This window comes from Rhagoletis pomonella, unplaced genomic scaffold, assembly GCF_013731165.1.
Source record: "Rhagoletis pomonella isolate Grant_MI unplaced genomic scaffold, Rhpom_1.0 Rhpom_scaffold_00005, whole genome shotgun sequence".
Lineage (NCBI taxonomy): Eukaryota > Metazoa > Arthropoda > Insecta > Diptera > Tephritidae > Rhagoletis > Rhagoletis pomonella.
In genome coordinates this window covers 65,091,736-65,114,578 of record NW_023458559.1, presented here as the reverse complement: position 1 = coordinate 65,114,578, position 22,843 = coordinate 65,091,736, and the positions used below count along the sequence as shown (strand labels likewise).

Here is a 22,843-nt window from a genome sequence, read left to right as displayed (position 1 = left end):
TTCAACATTTTTTAATTCCTACTTTTTATTTCTATTGTATTTTTCTTTTGTAAATTTTTAATTAAAACTATGTTACTTTGGTCATACGTATAGCAATTTATATATTACTTTTTATTTATTCAGGAGTTGTATTGCATTTATTATTTATTTTTTTTTAATTGTATATTTATTTATTTCATTTTTTCAGGCAGTTGGTTTTATTATGAATCGATCAAACTAAGGCGAATTCATATAAGGTGGTGTTACCAGAGCAGCTCATTTCAAGGCGAATTGTGGATCAAACGTGCATATTCTTTTATATTTCCAATAGTTTTGATTAGTTTTGATATGAATTTTCGCACTATTCTCTAGATTGTTTTTGAAGCTCTGATTGTTTAATTTTTTATTTATTTTATAATTCTTTTAATTTATATATCATTAGTGCTGGTTAATAAAATTAGCGATTGTGTTCATACTCTCATCGCTGGAGCTAGCTAATTTTTAGTTGCTTCGTTTTTGTAAACCCATAAACCTGTTTCAATATTGGGAATATTGAAAGCATCCAATCTGTAGCTATGAACATATAATTATATACAAATATATATCGCTAAGTACTGCACAAGTTTTGAATTTTTCAACAAATATTTCGAAAAAAATTTTATTTGCAAAACATTTATAAAAAAAAATTTTTTCTCCACCATTTGAAACATACGCGATTTTTATGCCTTACTAAAATAAAGAAAATTTTTTTTTTCAAAATCTTTATTTGATAAATATTTGTGACACATTACCAGTTAATACATAACTTATAAAATCTTAGCTATTATTGAAACCATAAATATATGCTTAAATATTAATAGCCATTAAGGGTAATCCCAAATTATTAAAAACTATAAAATACACAAAGATACATTAAAAGCTATAAATGCAGTTGAATAGAGTATTTTTTGGGTGGGATCCCAATTTAAAAAAAAAAGACTTAGGTTTAGAAAAGAATCACCTCAAATTAGGCTTTGTAAAAAATTCTTAAATTCTTAATTCAAAATTTAAAAAAGTAGTCAGATCCTCATATGGTTAACTTAATATAGAGCGGCCCTATCTAACGATTTTGTTTCTTTACAGAGTAGTTATAAAACTTTATACAAGCTAAAGTTCTTCAGGTGCATTTTTCTGTTTTTAAATATCGATAAACACACATTTTTTGATGCAGTAGTTTATTTTAAATCCGATTTAGTCTTTAGAGAGTAATCTAGCGATTTTTGTGCAGAGCTGAATTTCAAACGAAAATGAATTATGGCCTTGCTTCATTAAGGTAACGATATGTAGATTCTTTAGTCTATATTTGGAAGCACTTCGGGGTAGTATAAAGTAGGGTTGTTGCAAAAGCAGCAACAAAAAGTTGTATAAAGCAAGTAAAGTAGGAACGATGCACCATTTGTATGTAATTCTCGAAATTTCATGATTGCAAGCGAAACCAAGATTTGTAATTTAAATGGAAATTAAGGCAGGCGATTAAAAAAATATCATTTAGTTTCGTGTTAAGTAACTATTATCAGTCATGTTAAGAAATAAAACCGGTGTCTACTGTTTTTTATTCATAACTTCTGCTATAGCGCATGCCAAAGTATCCACCGCAAATTTAACATCCTTTTTCGAAATGCACATTGGTGGCTTAATACGGAACACCTGAAAGAAAGAGTGAGAGCGGGGGAAAGAAAAAGTTGTGATGGGATAGAAAAAGGAGTGTGGTTAGTATGGACGATAATGTCTGTTACAATTGTGCTAATTCCAATTTCTTAAAAAAAAAAAACTTATAGCAAGCTAACATCAAAAATGCCCCTAGCTTAAGCTTTTGTAACCTATAATCTATACTCACATTGCCATTTAAACCGCCACGTCCGAAGAGCACACCCATATCCTTGCAGGTCTCCCAAATTTCCATTACATGTGGCGCGCTAAGTGGCGTCTTTGTTGCGCGATCTGATACCAATTCCACGCCAATCATTAAGCCCTTACCGCGCACGTCACCTATAATCTCGTAGCGTTCACGCAACTCCGACAAACTCTGCAGGAAGTAAGTGCCCACTTCCAAAGAATTCTTCTGTAGTTTTTCTTCTTCAATAACGTCCAACACCGAGATACCCACAGCGCTGGCCATTGGATTACCGCCATAGGTGTTGAAATGCAATGCCTGGCCCAGTGAGGCAGCTATCTTGGGCGTAGTTACCACAGCTGCCAGCGGAAAGCCGTTACCGATGCCTATGTTTTAAGTTTTTTTTTCATTTAAGTTCACTTGCGATAAGCTATGCAATAATGTATTCTTGACTCACCCTTTGCCATTGTTACGATATCCGGTATGAATTCGTGTCCCTCAAATCCCCAGAAATACTCGCCGGTGCGGCCAAAACCAGTTTGCACCTCGTCGGCAACGAATAACCCGCCATTTGCGCGCACCAAATCAGCTGCTTTCTTTATGTATCCCTTCGGATATTGTACGGTGCCACCAACACCCTGTATGGACTCCGCAAACATGGCGGCCACACGTCCGCGTGGCAGAGAGTATTTGAAAACTTCCTCCAGCTGTTCATAATACCGCGCACCAGCCAAGCAGCCAGTCTCCTGCGTGCAGTCGCACTTCCGATCCGTTTGTATGGGCGAATCACGACATGCCGCGCCACCCCAAATGCCTGTGTAGGGGTCAGGATTCATAACGTGGTGTATGCCATTGCTGGTGCCGGGCAGCGGAAAACGCCAGGTTGAGAGCGCGGTAAGACCCATGGTATAGGGTGACATGCCATGGTAGGCATTACGGAATGTAATAATATCCTGGTTGCCTGTGTGCGTGCGCGCCATCAGCATAGCAAGATCATTGGCTTCTGAGCCCGAGTTAACAAAGCATACGGCCTTCAGTTCGCCGGGAAATTTGGCTGTCAAGCGTTCGGCGTATTCGTGAATTTTTGGGTGTAGGTAAATGTTTGTCGTGTGCCATAGTGTGTTGATCTGTTCCTCAAGCGCACGGTTCACTTTGCTGTTTGGGTAAAGTAAGAACTACAAAAGAAAATAATTAAGTTTTACAGCTTTGACTTACGGATGACAATGTCCCACGGAAACTGTAACAATACCGCCAAACATATCCAGATAGCGGCGACCTTCATGATCGAACAGCCATTGCATGTGCCCGTTGTGTATGAGGAGAGGCTTCTTGAAATGCGGCACAATGTTTGGTGTTATATGTTTTTGCCGTATCTCCATGACTTTTTCATAACTTGGACCCGTGTAAGTTGGTGGTTGGTAGTCGGAATCGGGCATTTCGCTTTGTATGTCTGGCATCACAGCCGGTGAGGCTTTCGAATGCAGTGTTGAGCTGGCCCGTTGTTGGAGGCCTGGACGCAGCAAACGTGCCATTAGGACTGCAAAAAAAAGGAATGGTATTGAGGTTAAATAGTGCGTTTCTGGAATAATAAAATGTGATAAACTGAGACAATCGCCTACCGGTCTGGCACATTTGGCTAAGTGTTTTCGAGCATTATGATGGAGACTGCGTTTTTATGACCGTTTTAAATCTTTTATGATCCAAAAAAATTAAATCAGAAACAAACGGTGATAATATGACCGAAAAACTAAAAATTGAAAATAACGATCAAAAATTGTGTGAAAAAATAAAAATTCAAAATAACGATTATTCTTGATCGAAAATATAAAAATCATAAAAAACAGTTATTCTTGATCGAAAATATAAAAATCATAAAATAACAGTTAAATTGGATCGGAAAATTCAAAATCTAATTTTAACGGTTAATTTATGTAAATTTATTATAAAGATCATGCGTCCACTTCTTCCGGAGCAAAAGTCCAGTTTTTAAAAGTGCGAATCTTTACAGAACGCGACACCATTAGTCGAGTATCAAGCAAGAGTTGAAAAAGGTGCGGTCCACCCTAAGTATCGCAAGGTTTAACAGTTGGCTGGAAAGATGATGGCTATTATTTTTTTCGAATTAAGAAAAAGGCATCGAAGATACGACTAAAATAATTTCCTTTTTAATTTCACACCATTCCTTCGTAATTTCACAAGTTTTCGGACATTTTTTCCAACAAGAAGCCGCAACAAGAAGCACAGTTATTAAAAACCAACGCTGCTTCAAACATGCACTTTGTTATATTAAAATTTCACAACAAATCGGATTGAGAAGTTCGAAATTTTAATGAAAATATTGAATTTTTCTAAATTTTGCAAAAAGTTTGAAAGTTTGATGCATAGGACATGTGTATGGTTTGGATTATAGCATGAACAGAATTTTATAAAAAATTTTAACTTGAAAAACATTGTGAATATTTAAATAAAGCCATCGCGTGAATAAACGTTTGAGTCACAGTATATACATATGTACTATGTATGAACATATATATATACATATGAACTATGTATGTATATTCAGGATTTAATCGGCAAAGAATCGGCCGATGTTTCGGCGAATAAAATTCATTTCAAGAACAAATGCTTTTATAAACTTTTATAATAACAGAAGAAAAACATAATCAAATAACTAAATAACATAACCTCATTCAATAATCGGCCAAAAACGGTCCATGCCGATTCTTTTGGCCTATACTAGCCCCGGCATCGGCCGATTAATCGGTCGAACTCTACTGGTAAGTGCTTTTCGGAATTCACCACATACCTTCTAGTTTACAAAACACATTACTTTAACTTGAGCATGTCATTAGAGGTAAGCGAGAAATTGTAAAAATGCTTTCCCACTACATTACGTGTAAAAGTTTTTGCTGGGTGGTTGTGTAATTCAAATCTTGACCTAGCCCGCTCAAACAATTTAAATTTCTCTTGCGAACATGTACAACTAATAAATGTGAATTGAGGTAGTCACGTGCCACCTGAGCTTTTTTATAAGCATTTTATGTAACTAAATATATGTGTGTACATAAACGTATGTCTGTTTGTTTGTATTGTTTACAATTTCTATTCTTTTAGCGTTACCGATTTGCATCAACGCCTACGAGGCTGATTGTATTATTTTACTTTACATACAGTGGAAAAACTTGACATTACACTTTCACATAGGGTGCATCACTCTCCATAAAAAAAAAATTGTTACTATTTTTCCATCAGATTTATAAAATTTATTATATTTTAAGATTTTCACCAAAATATTGCGGAAAAATATTAGGATTTATTTACGTAACCTGGACCAATTGGAAAATACCCCGAAAAATCTCATTATTTGAATTCCGTTGATAAAATGTGCAAATATATTTATGGAGACGTTTGGAAAAAAATATTTTTAAAACACTAATTTTATTTATAAAAAAAATAGATTTTTGGAGTGAGGCGCCCTAATTTACATACAGACATATTTAGCTGCATAAATGTATTGAAATATTTATTTACATGCTCGCATTGCATTCATTGTAAAACGTGTAGCAAATTAATCCTCTATCACCAGGGCCGGCTTAAGGGCGAAGCGAGCGGGCGGTCCTCCTTGGCGCCGAATTCGGGGGGCGCAAAATTTTTAAGTGGCGTTTAATTTTTTTATTGCATAAAATTTGCAAATGCGAAAATCTGCAATTAATAGATATCTTATCATTCTGCTAAGACCTACTCGGCTTAAATATACATCTATTCAGTAAATCAAATTCAGCAAATGGAAACTTGCTGCAAGATCATTATATTAGACATGACCACGCCATAAAACGTTAGTTAGCCAGTACTTTAAAACAACAAAAAAAATCCAGCTCGCGAAAGAGCTGGTTATGAAATTGCAGTTCTTGTTTGCAGTAGGCTTCGATTTTTAAAATTTTCGCTAATCCACATCGAAGTCAATGATCGGACTTCATAAAAAATGTGTGCGGAATCTGGAAAAAAATTTAGATTTCAAAAAAAATGTGGTAGATCTCAGGTTTTGGATCAATCCTGCAAGGTTTAACCTAAATTGCTAACATTTTAATTAGAATCTAAAACAAAATTAATTTTAGTATAATAAAGTGCAAGATTGAAGTTGCTAAAAATTGCGTTAAGTTTCGGCAATTTTTTTCCTTGACAGTTTCGAGTGCTGCCAGCTTTTCTTTTTATCACATCACGATGTAGCGAACAAATGTGGCTCGTTCCAGAAACAGCTACTTGGGATTTGCCGATTTTGACAATTCTCAAGAAAAAGTAAACAACGCTTTAGAAACTTTAGGTACACTGAAATTTGCTAATACTTATCATATATTTTACAATTTAACACAATAAAAGCACGTAAACGCTTTAGAGTAAGGGTGAGTAGGTTATGTGACATTTGATATTTGTGACTTTTAGTTTTCCCTCTCTAAGCCCAACTGGTTTTTTTTTGCATCAACTGTCACCATGACTTTTTTCTACCTTCCTCCATATAGTCGAAACACCGTGCGTCGTTGCTTTTAAAGCCGGCCCTGTCTATCGCTAATACTAACAGTGAATAGTCGCCACAAAGCCATTGCGCTGTTCATGATCATGGACTTGCAATAATCTGCACTCAAATGCACTCAATTAACGTACATACATACATACATATGTATGTACATATGTATGCACTTGAGAAATTAATTGTAGTAAATTGTAATTGTAAGTATAGAACACGTGATTTCCTCTCTGGAGAGGTGTATCCTGTACTCAGTGTGCTTATAAAGAAAATTCGTTATCAATATTTATTTAAATTAATTTTATACATTTTTTATTTTTCAATTAAACGCTTGCTATTTACATACATACATACATACATAGATAGATAGTTGTCCATCCGTAGCACAAAATGCACTTAAATGAAGCATAGAAATCTATTAAAAACCTGACATTATGTGAACATATGTACATACATATATACAAATGTATGTATGTATGTACATACATAAATATGCAAGCTGATAAGGCAGCATATTCCGAATCAAGTTCAGTACGCAATACCAATGACAATGTTTGATGACTTTATGATTATTAGATCTTTTTCTATCAGTAATTACTTTTTTCTACATTCCCGCGATTATTAGTTTTGAGAAGTGAGCATTTCTATGTAGTACTGATAAGAGCAATACAATTATTTGATTTAGTAGTAATTTTTTGACAGATACTTAATATTTTATCTTATCTACTGTGAAGTGTGTGTGCCTAGGGCATTCTAAATTATATTATGTATCTCAGTAATTTCAAGTTTCATTAGTAATCATTTAATCAACAGCCACCCGCGTAGCCGATGGGAAATGAGTAACGTACGTTTATTACGACTGCCCAGATGAGCTACAAATATTGAATTAAGGTTTCAGTTAAAGTTTGCTTGATTTGGAAAATTCGGACATAATTTGGTAGAATAATAGAATCTCTCCAGGCAATATTTCCATATTGTGATGTGGGCAGAAAAAAATGGATAAATAAAATGTTCATTTATTTTCTGTCGGTTAATGCTTCTTCATTAGGGATAGATAGATCGATAGTTAAAAGAGGCATGCACTGCGTCCTAACAGATTTATTGTGACATAATCTTACAGCCCCCAAAAAGTTTAGAAGACTTTTCGGAGGTAGGGAGTGTATGTGCTAGGAATGTTAATGACGGGAGTTTGCACCGATGGCAATAATATAAACTCCTTTTCTTGACCAGTATTGGCTATATTTATTTTTTTTATTTAATAATGAATACTTTTTCATAAATGTCTAGCTCATTATACATATAACACCGTGCGATAGTAAATTTTACACACAAAAATCAATATATTCGTGAAACCATGAGCCAAATATTGTAATATTGCGTTTTAGGGTTTTCACCTTGACGTAAGTAATTCCAAAATGATTTAAAAAATTTAGTGAAATGTGCTTAGGGAAGAAGTATGGTTATCAAGTTAAAGAAGAAATTCTGTAGAATTTAATCAGATCCAATTTTTTTGTGCATATGGACTGTTAAGTATTGAACATGTCCTTTTAAATTTTATTCCTTGGAATTTCGCAACACTTGTTTTTGAGAAAAGTATCAGCCCAATTCTGAATACTCCCCGGGTGTTTGTTCTCCAGGAATTTGTTTCTCCCGAGAAAGAAATCCTCAAATAATTAACTCCCAGGGAGTAGCATTCCCCCCCAAAAATTTGGGAGGAGGAAGTTCGAACTTCGAGAGCGGTGTTTGACACTCTTTTGACAGCTCAACTCCGCCATTTAATATAAAAAATCCTCGTGGGATTTTTATTCATGATAGGAGGAAAGGGAAAAGAGAAAAAACTCCCAGGGAGTTTCTGTTCAGAATCGGCGTGTATATGTTGAGGACTTATATAAACTCGATAACATCCTCGAATTTCGTTCTTCTATCTGTATCAGCTTAAAAAATTTCCTATTCGTCCTTGTGAATCCAAAAAATTTAAATTTTTTTAATTCTAAAGAAATTTCCTTTCCTTATTTACTTCTTTTTATTTGGTACCCATATTTTTATTCTACAATGCATTGAATTTATTAAATAATTTTTGGAATTAATCATATCTTTGAAATAACAAAGTCCTTTAAATAAATCCAGACGGCAGAGAGAAAAATTAAAAGATATTTTATGATAGGAGAGCGTCCCAAACAATTTAGAAGCAATTTTTTCCATTTAAGTTGTTGAAAAGTAATGAATATCTAAATCCCGGGACTAATCTCGGGATCACGGGATTGTGACAACGACATCCCGAAAATCCCGGGATCGTAAAAAGCCAAAAAATTAACATCTCTACTAGAGATTATCTAGTATGTGCTCATCCTTTAACCACATTTAGAGCTTTCTCTTTCTTTCGTGATACAGTCTCGCACTCATGCGGCAAGTGTATGCTATCTCCGTGATATGTAATCCTCAGTTCGTGCTTAGGCAGATTAATTAACCTACATACATATGTACATATCGTCACCTGAAATACAAAATAACGTAACATCGCCACTGAAGTGGAAACAGTCGTGACTAAATTTTTTCATAAAACGAAGTGGGGAGGTGTAATTTGATGAAATCCGTCATAGCAATCAAAAAGTGAATTGGGAATTTTCTATAATTTACGACTTTTTGCATATGTATATATCTTCGTTCAATAAGCAGTGTTGTCCTCTCGTTTTTATTGTTCATTTACTGAGCTCTTCCCTAATTGTGTTGGGACCTTCTGCAAGGAATTCTCAGCATATGGGTGAATCCATTTCAAATCGAACTATGGTTGGAATCAACCATTCTTGATTTGGATGAATTTCAAAGGAAAAAATAAGTATAAAAAGTTTTTTGAATGTTCAAAGTTTTATAATTTCCCGGATTTTGCAAGTTTATTTTTTGAAACTATCATAGTTATATAAAAAATATTCATACATATCTATTAAAGAAAAATATAAATATAAAAAATACAGAATTTTTAAATGTAAAAAATCGTTAAAACACAAACTTATACGAATTTTTGGCGATTTTTTTTATAAAATACCTCCAATTGATCTTTAAAAAATCCCGAAATTTTCTTTGTTTTTTAGCAAATTAAAAAAAAAATCATGAAATCAAAAACATAAAATTTTTAGCTCATTTTTTTATAAAATTCCTCCAAGTGATCCTAGAGAATCCTGAAACTTTGCAGTTTTTTAAAAACATGAATTTTAAAACTTTTTTACAATTTTGTTAATTTTGAAGTTCTGAAAATTTTGTAATTTTTCAATTTTTTATACCCTTAAATATCAATACAAGGCAATACAAGTTTTTGACATATTCAAAATATGAACTTGCAAAATCCCGGAAATTGTGAAATGCACAATTCCAACCATTGCACAGTGGTTGCTGCCATATGCCTAAATTAAAAAAAGATGATGTAAAAAATTGTATACCAAAATAGGCTTTAAAAAAGTTTTTTGTCCAAACTTCATGTTGTCATATATTTTTTCTTTCCATTCTAACGGTGGCACATAGGGGTATTTGACCGATTTAAGCGGCCAAAATTATTTTTATGAAAATTTTAACTCAAAATGAAGAAAAAAAGAAAATAAATGACGTGCTACGATATTTAAAACGGTAAACGGTTTAAAGCTCTGTATTTTCTACAGTTGTTTTCATGTTTATTTTTTGGTTTATCTAATTTTCTAATTCATAACGTTTCTAAGCACAAGTATAATAAAGTATTTTAGTTTAATAAAGGCAAGTTTGAAGTAGCTAGGACCTATCATAGATTTTTGGTAATTTTTTGTTCACGCATTTTCTTCCATACAAAGTATGTTCGTGATTTTTGTTTTTTGTATTGAAGGAAATAATAACAGAATCCGCAAAAAATTATCAAAAGTCAACGCGAATTCTTAGCCACTTAAAACTGGCACTTTTAAAGCTAGAAATTAATGCGCTATAAAACTACATACCTGTTTTTTTTCCAAAAAAATCTTAGTAAAGAGTTTGTTGTTGTAAAATTTTATTGAATTTTTCTAATTATTCTACAAAGTTTGAAATATGGATTTATATAGTTTTTGTAAGTTAGGGAGTGGTATTTTTATATATAAAAAAAACAATAAACATTAAACATTAAACAAACAAAAGAAATATAGCCAAAGCTGGTCAAAATGTCGTGTCCCTATTATTTTTCACATGACTGTATGTGGGCGTGTCCAAACCCGTCCACTTTTACATATTACAGTTTTTACTCTTAACAGAACTCACGATGAAAATTGTATCCCGATATGTCCATTAAAAGTATTTTTGGCCGCTCTGTCCATAGGTATAAATGCAACCATCGTCGATTTGACGTGGACTGACCCATATGTATGCATGCAGCTCAAAATTTTGCAAAATAAATACTTTCTATTAAATGCTTTGTGCTGTTGACTATAAAAAAATTAATGCCATGAAGCAACATTGAGTCCAAGTCGCCTAATGCCATATGTAGAGTACCAAATCTGCATATGCTGTCACTCACTCTATCGCACAAAATATGTTACAATACACACATAGATATGTATATATGTACATATATGTATGTATGTACCTATGTACGTTTTATTAATAAAATTTTTTTCATTAATTTTTGTGTACATACGTACATACATGTGTACATATACATAAGTATGAATATGATAAGAAACTGTACCGGTTGCTGTTGTTGTAGCTCTAGGCGTTTAATTTACTATTTATAGCCGATCAGCTTGTTTTCAAATTACAGAATTGTTGATGTTAGCTTTTTTGTAGATTGTTTCTCTTTTTTTTTGTTTTTACTGGAAGCTAAGATTATATTAATTACGTTCTGGTTGTAAAATGCTTAAAATTTGAATAATTATTGCTTTTACATACTTATTATTTAAATTCGATAAGTTTGCGTCCCACGTTATTTTAATTGTTAATCGTAAAAAAAATATCCAATGAAAGCAATTCGTTCGTTGTTATGCATATTTTAAAGCAGTTTTCTCTCAAGAATATCGCTTGTATAACTAGCGATAGTCAGATATACACGCAGATCACTTCCGGGGGAATTTCAACCCCTCCCAATTTGAATTCAAAGTGACTTTGGGTTAAATTAACTCGGAAGTGAATTGCAGAACCTGCCTGATAGATAAAAAGGCAATATCTTTTACAGCAATGTAGCTGAAAGAGTACAAAGGTTGATTAAGAAATTTTAATTCCGCATTAAAGCCGTATTTCCACTAGAAATTTAAATACCTAAAACCAAAAGAAATCACCATATAAATATGTCAGGGGATAGACGAAATAAACAGGGGTAATTCTATGCCTGAATTTGTACTTAATTTTTCATTCCAATGCCTAGTGGAAACACGGCCTAATTCGGGTATTTCTTACAATAATAACTTTCGTTAAAACTTTTGTCATTTCAATGTCTACATGAAAGTCAGTAGGTCCCTATATTTTTTTATTAAGAAAAAAGTTACCTAATAATGTTTTCTTAGTTTTAAAGTAATAAAAAATTACTTTTAATAGGCAACTGATCAGTTCTTGCTTTAAATTTGCAAAACTTTAATACATAATATAGTTACATACATATAAAAATATTTAAAAAAATATTTTTGTGCATTAACTCACCTAAAGCGTTCTTAGACATCATGTTTCTTGCTATCTATTATCTCTAAGTAGGTATCTATAAATATATTGTACACCCGACTCGGTATGACAATTATTGGGAATGGGCTTTATAAAACACTGTTGGTTTTCCGCCGTTTAAATGCCTTTTGCGCGCTGCACTTTTCAATTTATGTAGATTTACAATAGTTCAAAGAATTCTGCTCAAGTTCGCTTTTTAATTAATTTCCAACATTACATAAACTTTTTTGTTTGTTTATAGGTACTTCATTAAAAAACACATTTGAATATGAACTTTCGAGTGAGTCGCCAACACAAGCAGTTCAATACCACTGCACTGAAAAGGAAACCAGCAAACACAGAAAAAAAAAGAGTACTTTATAGTAATCCAATAAACTAAGCACAAGTGAACTGCTTCAAACGGTGACAACAACGCTACTAAACTTTTGATACAACTGAAAGCCACTTGGAAGCGAGGCGCGCACATACCAGAGACTGCGGCGCCATGCCGCACCTATTTGGGCAGATTTGATGCTAGGAGCGCGCGGCTAGTGTGAAGTCTATAAACTGCAGTAGCAATCAGAACTAGCAATTGATAAAATATATATACATACATACATAAATATTTACATGCCTACGCATTTGAATGTAGGCACATATGTATGCATGAGAGTTTGTATGTATATATGCGCACTTTTAGGCGCAGAAGCGTTCCTTTGTTGTATGTATTGACGCTTTGCTTCTGACGGTGTCTGTTTGCCGATGTTGGTTATGCTTACTAGCGTTGCCTTGTTGGTCGCGCGCGCGTCGTACCGCATGCGGAAAAAAATTTATGAGGCGCCTAACTTGATCAGTCAGACGATCTGTGTGTGGTGAATGTATGTATGTACATTAGTGTGGGTCCAAAAATGTATGTGAAAAAGTAAAGTCGGAATTTGTATGCTCTCATCACCTAGGATTGTTCTATGCCGAAAAAAATAGCGGTGAAAATTTTCCATGTACTTTATATGGGAAAAAACAACTTTTCTTAGCAGGGACCGAAAATAACAGTTATTTTTTTTTAAGAGTTAAACTTGGCCAAATATTTTTTAAGTCCGAAATAAAAGCCCTTTCCGGATAATAAACAAACCGCTTATACAAATTAAACAAATTCGGTATCAAATGAAAGAAGACTGAAATAGCTTTTAAACAAAAATAGCGATCGAAGGTTACCACCTCTATTTATATGTAGTATATATTTTTTTATTTAGTACAAAAGAAATTCATATAACTGACCCAAGGTTTGTAAATATTTTTCAATAGGTGGCTGTCCCCGTTCGGACATTTCAATTATAAATATATTTTCGTCCTCTTTCATTTAATACCAAACTTGTTTAATTTGGATAAGCGGATTGTTTATCATCCGAACTTCTACCATTTTTTCAAATTATTGTTGCTTTTCCACAATAAGTTTTCACTTTAAAAAAACGGCCTCAAGCTCATAAAAATTGTTGAATATCCGGAAAGCACTTTTATTTCGGGCTTGAAAAATATTTGGTCAAGTTTAACTATCAAACAAAATAACTGTTATTTTCGGTCCCTGTTTCGTAGAAATGCTATAGAATTCTGGAAAGTCAATATTTTTCGATCGGAAAAATCTGTTCGTCTTCAGGAGATTCCAAATAATAATATCCAATTGTTTATTTAACCATTTTTAGTATTAAAAAATGGTTAAACAATCCATTGGGTATTATTATTCCCGATCGAAAAATATTGATTTTCAAGATTTCTATGAAAAGTAGTCTTTTCCCCTTATAAAATACTTGGAAAACTTTGAGCGCTTTGAGCGACCTCTAAATATTTTTTTAGTTTAAAAATAAAAAAGGGGTATATTTTCTTCGGCATAGAACAATCCTAGGGGGGCCATAAAAATTCCGACTTTACCTTTTTTTTTTGGACCACCCTAATGTACATAGCAGAATTGCGCAGCGGTCGCGTGCATGCAGCCCGCTCTCACACTCGTGCGCCGAACAGGGTATCTGTGATAACAGAAACCAAATGTGCGCACATATAGGAAAATATATGTATGGAAAGTAAATATGGAAAGTGGAGGTACTTATACATAACTAATTTGTGGTTCTGCCCTTTGAAATGTGGAAAGTGAAAACGAAGACAAATCAGAGGTAAGTGGAATTTGCTGTATTTTATATTATTTGCATAAAGATATTAGGGTGCCCCACACTGCATTTAACAAAAATTAGTAGGCACTGCTCGGATATATGAAAAGACGTAATTTGGCCAAAGTCTGAGGTATTCGTGAGCTGGCGTGAGCGAAAATCTGTCATTGGCTTAAAATATGTCACGTCTCTTGAAACATTACATGCCCCTGATGCACACAGTTTCACATTCAGACTCTTAGGCGCCTTTGTTGCTCATTTAGCGATTTTTAGCAATAAAATCTGCGTTATTTCTAGAGTTCCACTGTAGGGGTGAATTGAGAAAATAACTCAATATCACTGAGTATATTCCTAAAAAAAAAAAGAAAATCGATTAAGGCATTACGAGGTCATTAATTTTTTCATAGAGGAATATCAATAATGAGACCTTCACCTGTCTAGTGAAACCCTTATTACCAGGGACCGTAACGGTTATGATCTTTATTACAAAAATCATAATTAAAATTGGATTTTTATTTTAGAGATACCATTTTAGTTTTTTATGATTTTTGTTTTTCGACCAAGAATAATCGTTCTTTATAACTTTTTTTATAAAAAATAATCGATATTTTTTGACTTTTATTTTTTCGATCATATTATAACCGTTATTTTCAGATTTAATTTTTTAGGTCACAAAAGATTTAAAACTGCCATAGACACGCAATCCTTATCATAACGGTTGAAAGTGTTTGAAAAAATATAAATGCGAAAAAACTATTATTTTTGATGGAAAAAAATAAAAATCAATATTTAACGATTGTTCTTGATCGAAAAAAAAAAAAAAACAAATTTTGACGATTATCCTTGATCAAAAAATTAACGACTATAATATTTAAACGGCAATGTAAGATCTGTAAATAAATTTTTAAAGTAAGGCAGTCTGCACACGGATCGTATGGCTTTAGGCGCGTATTAGAAGCTACATACGAAAGTTGTACGCTTTGATGCCGCAAACGTAGATTTAAATGAAGAGCAGCAAATCTCCTGGCGTATAGCAGTGTTTGTTTAAAATTTACCTAGTGCGTGCATCATAAAAAACAGCTAAAACAATCAAATTCGTGCAAATATTTGATAAATATATGAAAATGAATTAAATAAATAACATCGTGCGACAAAAATAAAACAATTTCAAAACACACGAAAGAATCGATATACTTACGAGACTAATGGGTCTGACGTCAGGCTTTTTTTAAAAGGACTTTGAAATTTTTACAGATATGATTAATTCAAAAAAGTATTTTAAAAAATCAATGCAATGTAGAATAACAATATGGGTACCAAATGAGAAAGAAAATTCTGGAGAATTTAAGGACAACAAAAGTTTTTGGTTTACAAGGACGAATAGGTACTGAAATGCGCTTATAATAAATTTTATCTTTTTAAATTAATAAAGTTTGCAGGACGAAATTCGATGATGAGGTCGTGCATATATTAGTCCTCAAACAATAATTAAAAAAAAAATAAATATTTCAAATTTTTAAAAGATATTTTCCGTACCCATTCATCCTTATGCACCAAAAAATTTATTCTGTTATAATTCTACAGAATTTTTTCTATTATATGATACCCATATTGTTATACTCACATATGTTATACTCCTCTATTGGCAGTAAGAGCTAGTACCGTCCAAAAACATTACAGTACAGATATGTCAATAAACAAGTACGAAAGAAAAGGAACACATACGTATTTAAATAAACATTTACACAACACATACACAAAAACGGCACTGACGCACATAGTACATTCACAAAAACGGTACTTGACTATCTCGCTTTGATTTCGGAATGCTTATAGGCAACGTAGACGGTGCGTCTAACTCGCGAGTCAACTGTGTACGTGTTGACTCGCCTTTTTAACCGACTTCCAAAAAAGGAGGAGGTTATCAGTTCGTTGGAATATTTTTTTTTTTTTTTGTGTATGTTACCGCATAACTTTGGACCGATTTCGATAATTCTTTTTGCATCGGAAAGGTAGTGTCTCAGACGTGGTCCCATACTAATCTGGTTGAGATCCGATCAGTGGATCATGCGATATATATATATACATATTTTTTTTATATGGGAGTTGAAGTCGGTTTTTTTTTTGCTAAAAATTACTTGTTACTACACACAGTTGAGTCATCCAGAATCATACAAGAGTCGGTGTAACGAACACACATTTATTTTTACTAACACATCCAAGCCGACTCACGAGTCAGGCGCACAGTGTATGCCGCCTATTACACTTTGAGAAGTTAGCTTACTGCCAATATAGAAGTATTACATATATTATATTATTATAAATTGCACTGAATTTTTTAAATATTTTTTTTTTTTTAAATAATGATATTTTTTTAAATTTCTAAGTCCTTTAAAAAAATCCTGACGTCAGAATATATTTATTTTTTTGTGCGTAAAATTTACTGTCGCACGGTGTAATAATTTTTCATCACTTGAAATTTTTGCGCCTGATACTTTGACGCTTTGAAGTCGCTTCGTGTGCAGATCTTGAGGCGTAGAGAAAGCGGAGCTGCATAAAAAATGCAATACGCGTCTAATGCTATACGACCCGTGTGCAGACTGCCTAAGTGGCACATCTCCTCCGGTCTACGATACCAGCTTTTTCGACCTAGCGAACCGAAGGCTATAACCTTAGCACGACTCTAGACATTGCTAAAAAGTTTCATCTAAGAACTGAAAACCGGTAAGTATAGAAAAAGATCAAACGCTAGGCCACCTCACTTAATCTCGTTGCAGAACCTCAATTTCTTTTCAATAAGATGAAGGTTTACTATCTTCCTAACGTTAAATCCCCACATTTCAGACCGCATAGCTGCTCGTTTCGAATCGAATGAAAGTAACTTCTAAAAAATTGCGTAAATTCACTTCAATTAAATCTCTTATCTAAAATCATATTTGGCAACGAATGGTTTGGGACTCCTTTCATCTTTTACACTAGAATATTTTTTTATTTATACGCACCCTATACGCACCTACGCATGAATATAAGGGGCGTTCCATACTAAAATGGACGGGGTTCACACTTCATGTGTTTGATTTGTTTGAAATTTTTAGGGTTGATGGATAAACATAAATACTTAATAACTATGAAATTTGAGCTTGACCAATACATTTACTGCACAAAAAAAAAACAAATCGATCTAATAGTTTTCCAAATATCTTGAGAACGAGACGAGGAAAAAATCACACATAAACAAATCAAAATTCTCTATGAAAAGAAATATTTCAATTTTTTTTTCTTGAAAAAATTTCTAAAAACATGCCATTTCAAAAAAAAACTTTTTTCTTATAGAAGAAAATGCGCAAAACAGTTTTCAAAGAAAATTAAAAAAAAATTACGCCAGTTTTGCAATCGCCTAAAACTTGCATTTTTTTATACTAAAATTTGTAAATTTGTAATGTACTGATTTTACTCAACTTCGGTGTAAAAAAAAATCATAACTGAAATTATTTTTCATAACTGAACGATTTTTTTCATTTCCTTTTTTGAGATGGCATATTTTCAAACATTATTTTTTTTTTATAAAAAAATTTGTATGTGAAAAATTTTTCAAAAGAAAAATTTTAAAAATATTTATTTTCATAGAGAATTTTAATGTGTGTGTGTGTGATTTTTTTTTAATTTTTTCCTCGCCCCGTTCTCGAGATATTTGGAAAGCTATTAAATCGATTGGTTTTTGTTTTTGTGCTGTAAAGTTTTTAAAAAAATTATTAGTCAAGCTCAAATTTCATATATATTAATTACACTGGTTTACAGCAAAAATGTTCTGTGGATGCCACTATCCAATGCCTATGTAGAATTGCTCGGTGATTCCGAAAATGGAATTTATTTTTTTTCTATGGATACGTTTTCAAGATATTTTCAATTTACCGTTATTCTGCTTAAAGCAAAAATTGGTTCCTTTTTATCACGTATATCTTACGAACCAATTTAACAATCTTAATATAGAATACGGAAGATGAAAGCTAATAAAATTCTCCATAAACCGTATATATATCAATTTCCGATAGGACTTTTAGTTTCTGAGAAATTATTTAATCATTCCTTTTTTTTATTTTTTAATGAAAAAATTAAAAAGTCAAATTTTAACAGAAGAAAAATTTAAAAAATAACAGGTATGGAACGCCCCATAAATAAATGCGTGCGATGGCTACTTACAATCTATGTTTAGCTCATATCTACTATACATACATAAATACTTGTATCACAAAACCAAAGAAAGATAAACAAATTGAATCCAACTTGATTCGTAGTACTAGTTTCAATTGCATTTGCTATTACAGCTGCATCGGCAACTTCGCGCGGCGCTTCCCATCTCTCCCCCGCACTCTTACAACACCATACGCAGTCTGATGCAAATACGAAACCAGTTATTGTGCGTAAAGTGAAAAATCCAATTTTAGTTGCATTTTCATAGCTGTTGTTGTTTGCATTTTAGAGATATGCATAGATTCGAATGTACTATGTACCCTCATACATACGTATGTATGTTTGTATGTACATACACCCACTAGAAAAAGTTTCCGAAAAAAGATTTTTTTTATAATATTTATACTTATCGTTACAATGTCGAAAAATTTAAATTATCTGCGAAGCAATCGAACCATATTCGCAAAATGAATGCACGCGCCAGATATTCTCATTCAGCCTTGTTGCACATAACCGAAGTGGTTAGGTTCGATTGCTTCGAAGATAATTTTAATTTTTCGACATTGTAGGTACTTTCAGCGTTCGTAAACCATTCGCCGATTACACTATGCGACAGTCAAAATCGGGATGGGATGAAACCAACGGGAAATATTATATCGGTCAAAAACAAGTTATACGTGTCACGGCGTTTCGCTGGGTCACGTCTAGGAATCGAGATATATATATAACTATCATATAGGGGAAATTGTCACCTTTGGTGGTCTTTTTTTGACATAACTCGAGAACCACTAGTCCGATTGTGCTCCAACAAATTTAAAAAAATTAAAAATTACAATTCCCTTAATCTGTTCATATAACGTTTTTCTATATAATCAACAGTATACAAGTATATTTTAGCTCACAGGTTTTCTTTTAAGTACACAGCGTATGTTAAGGCTTTACGTCACTCCCAAATAGATTATGCTTCTAGGGTTAAGAAAGCTTTAGTTTGAAAGTGTGATATTAAATGTTTTTCACAATAAACGGCGCCAATTTTCAATGATTATTGCGTCTCAGATTAAGACTGGAGAGGGGCGTTAGTTTAGTCGCATTGAGCTGGCATGTGAAGAGGTGGTTGGTGTCGTGAGGGGATTCTCCACATGCCGGCAACTCATTGGGGATATTGGGGTCGAGTCTGGACAGGTAGCTGTTGAGGCGGCTACAGTATCCAGACCGTAATTGTTCCTCTTGAGGTCGTCCTGCATTAACTTGGGAGCGTTACTGATGTTTATGATTTGCACTGCTAATCGCCCATAATACTGTGAGACAAATGGTAGGGGTCAGTGATCGGGAAGGGTTCAAACTACCCGGGAAAGTTATATCGGTAAAAAAGAAGTTATACGTAAAATATAGTTGTGAGTTTGACTAATAATAAGACATAGTTTTATTAATAAAAACTATAACCACATTTATTTAAAACAACAAAATAAAAAGTAAATTTTGTGTTAAAATTAAAAAAAAAAATACCCATTTAGTATACGCCTCGCAGACGTAGATTATACTTTTAGGGTTAATCCTTTCAGTACAAAAATTCAACTACTGGTTCTAAAAAATTTTAAATATGTATACCGGCTAATTTTGGATCGTTCATTTTAAAAATCACATAGAAAAAAATGTGTCATGAATGATGAATGATTTCACAGTTTCACAGCTCTGGTATATACATAGATAATAAACAATTTAAAGACACATAAGTTTCAAAGTTTGTCTAAAACATTAGAAAAATTTGTGAAATTTGTATCAAAATTTCAAACTTTTTGTCAGTTTTTTTTTTTTGGATGCAGTTATGCAGTTTTATAAACCATACAAGTTGCTACAAATTCCGTTGACTCTTGATTTTTTCTGGCGGTGCTTCAAAACTTGTCAGAACACTCATTGTATGCGTGACAACACCAACAAAAAAAAAAAAATCTAACAAAATTGTTGTAATTCGACCCTTATGAGCCATTTTGAGATTTGAATGACCTCAGCTACTTTTCTTCCCACCAACATTCCGCCAAAAACGAAAAGATTTCTCGAACTTATAATTTTCATTTTATTCCATTTCATTTTCTTTGCATTGTTTTATTTTGTAAAACCAAGGTGTATTACATTTTTTGTAAAACTACAAACTTATGACAAATATTTGTGATCAAAATACATACACTGAGAAAAATTGTGTAGAAGCGTCAAAGGAAGGAAAAATGTAGGATAACGTCGACGGGACGCCGGCCAGTACCTTTGAGATTTCTGCTGTGTAAGGGGTTTTCAGTTTCAATGGAATAATTCTCGTATTGGGGTTGGGCATTCAAATCGAATATAGCCAGCAGAAGTCTATACTGAAGCATATATTAGGAAGTGTTAAGTATTTTTTGAATGTACCATTAGCACCAAAAGCTTAACTACAGTTAATAGCTCATATAAGTTCTAAGAATTTTAATAGAGGCTAATAGGCAAGCTTTATTTCTTACTTTTTGCTTTTTACTTTCGTTTTCTTCCACTAAACATGAGTAATTACCTGCTTTGAGTTGTAATAGGCTTGTTCCAATACGCATAATGCATAACCTGCAGTTAAGGTTTTGTGGGAATGGACTATACTTATTTTGTATTTAAGAGTAAAATAGATAAATTAAAATTGTTTTTGTCATTTTATGGCCCTATAACAATTATATTCAACAATTTTTATTGCGCTTGAGGCCGTTTTTAATGAAAAACTTATTGTGGAAAAGCAACAATAATTTGAAAAAAAAATATGGTAGAAGTGATAGCTATTTCGGAAATCGGATGAGGAAATGTGGTGATTTTCGAACCATTTTTTCAAATTATTGTTGCTTTTCCACAATAAGTTTTTCCATTAAAGTAAAATAAAACCTAAACAAGGATACAAATTATAAAGTTGTCAGATCCAGCCAGAGTTGTATGGAGCCAGTATAAAAAAGTGTATCAGAAAAAGAAATAATTCGCGGACAAAGCGAGAGGAAATGAAAAAATATGAAACATTTTTAAAGAAGGTTCCGGCTTTGCCAGGTTAAAATTGTACTTAAGAAAAGAAGAAATTGTCGGCCCTTAGGAGTAAATAATAAAGCAAGGTACAAGGAGTGAATTTGGCATTTTTACAGTTATTAAAAAAGTATTTGAATAATTAAGTCATGTTGCACTAAAAAATTGCCTTTGTTACAAAAAAAGTGATACTCGCAAAGTAACCCAAAATAGACTTTCATAACCCCATTACTCTGCACTCTATCATATTCGGTTGCCTACTTTTCGGCGCTCAAGCCATATACTAAGAAACAAAGATATGTATGTATGCATGTGTTTAATAATGGATTCACAAAGCATTTTAAAATGTTTTTGATTTTTCGTAGGATTTTGTTGCATTTAGCCCGCTACCTATGCAAATTCGTTCAAAATTGTGTGTACGTATGTATGTAAGTGCGTCTGTTTGCGAGTTATTTTGTATGCACTATATTTTGGGTATTTTTTACGGATTCATTTAATGGTTTTCCGTCGATATAAACTAATTGCTTGTTGGCTTTTTACAATAAAGGCTACGCGCGCTTCAGTTTCTACGCGTTCTATACAAAGATCAGCTTTGTAATTACTAAACGCACAGTTTAACTAAACGTTTTGCAGTTAACATTTTCATAGCATTACCCCAGCAAACAGTATCTAACGTTAGAGAACTATTTTGATTTTAGAATTCTAAAGTAGTTCTCGAATCGGAAATCAGGTTAGAGCATTATGTTAGAATTCAATTAGAGAATGGTTAGAAAAGCACTAAGCATAAGAAACCGATTTAAATTCAACCTTTTTCTCGATATTGAGAACTATATTATCGACATTTTCTCTGATCGCCTTCTAACCTTCTACATTAGAATTCGATTCGTTTTCTAATCGTTGTCTAACCTGCAAGTTTGTCGGGACGCTGCAAATTTTGCAAAAAAAAGGAAAAACATAATTGAAGGTGCTGAAAAACAAGAATTATTGTTTTCGCTGTTGTCGTTAATAAGTTTGGTGTAACTATTTCCAATATTTTACCAATAATAATATTTACCGCCATATCCGCTATCATATAGTTATATTTATTTTTTTCATACAGCACTAAAACTTATTTACTTTATAGGGTTTATTGCAGCAGTTATGTTCGTTTATATTTCCCTTGTGTGTGTGTGCGCGCGATAATTTATTTAGTCCTATCCTCTGCGAGAGAGGAAAAAAGGCATTGTATTGCTTGGAAAAGTAAAAGTAAGAATGCGCAAAGCGACAAAAAATATTTACAAATCAAGCTGCATCTTGCAACAAATTTGCGTTTACATGAATATATGAATATGTAATACAAATTGTGTATGTATTTAGTGAACATGATTGTTTCTTTATCCGCTATGCATCAGAGTATATGCATGCATTTTGTTTTTATTTTATTTTAGTTTAAGTTTACTGCATACACGATGATTATGTATGTATTATATTGCATAATTATGTGTT

General features: G+C 32.9%; 3 protein-coding genes across 4 annotated transcripts in view; 1 reads left to right on the top strand and 2 right to left on the bottom strand.

Moving 5' to 3' along the window:
* Positions 1-363, top strand: part of LOC118739360 (transmembrane protein 64-like) — a 36,234-nt gene extending 35,871 nt beyond the window's left edge. Inside the window, exon 3 of the mRNA XM_036470629.1 lies at positions 188-363. Coding sequence (XP_036326522.1) covers positions 188-220 — 33 coding nt within the window. The 3' untranslated portion in view covers positions 221-363. The remainder of the gene's footprint in view (positions 1-187) is intronic.
* Positions 1-3,487, bottom strand: part of LOC118739370 (alanine--glyoxylate aminotransferase 2, mitochondrial-like) — a 4,524-nt gene extending 1,037 nt beyond the window's left edge. Inside the window, exons 1-4 of one of the 2 annotated variants that reach the window (XM_036470648.1) lie at positions 3,068-3,487; positions 2,310-3,007; positions 1,856-2,238; positions 1,312-1,665 (exon numbers count right to left, since the gene is read on the bottom strand). In XM_036470648.1, coding sequence (XP_036326541.1) covers positions 1,561-1,665; positions 1,856-2,238; positions 2,310-3,007; positions 3,068-3,384 — 1,503 coding nt within the window. In that variant the 5' untranslated portion in view covers positions 3,385-3,487 and the 3' untranslated portion in view covers positions 1,312-1,560. Of the gene's footprint in view, positions 1-1,311; positions 1,666-1,855; positions 2,239-2,309; positions 3,008-3,067 lie in introns of those variants that run through there. The other variant, XM_036470647.1, reaches the window with a different exon arrangement.
* Positions 1-22,843, bottom strand: part of LOC118739356 (calcium-transporting ATPase type 2C member 1-like) — a 592,847-nt gene that overhangs the window by 508,211 nt on the left and 61,793 nt on the right. The window lies entirely within an intron of this gene.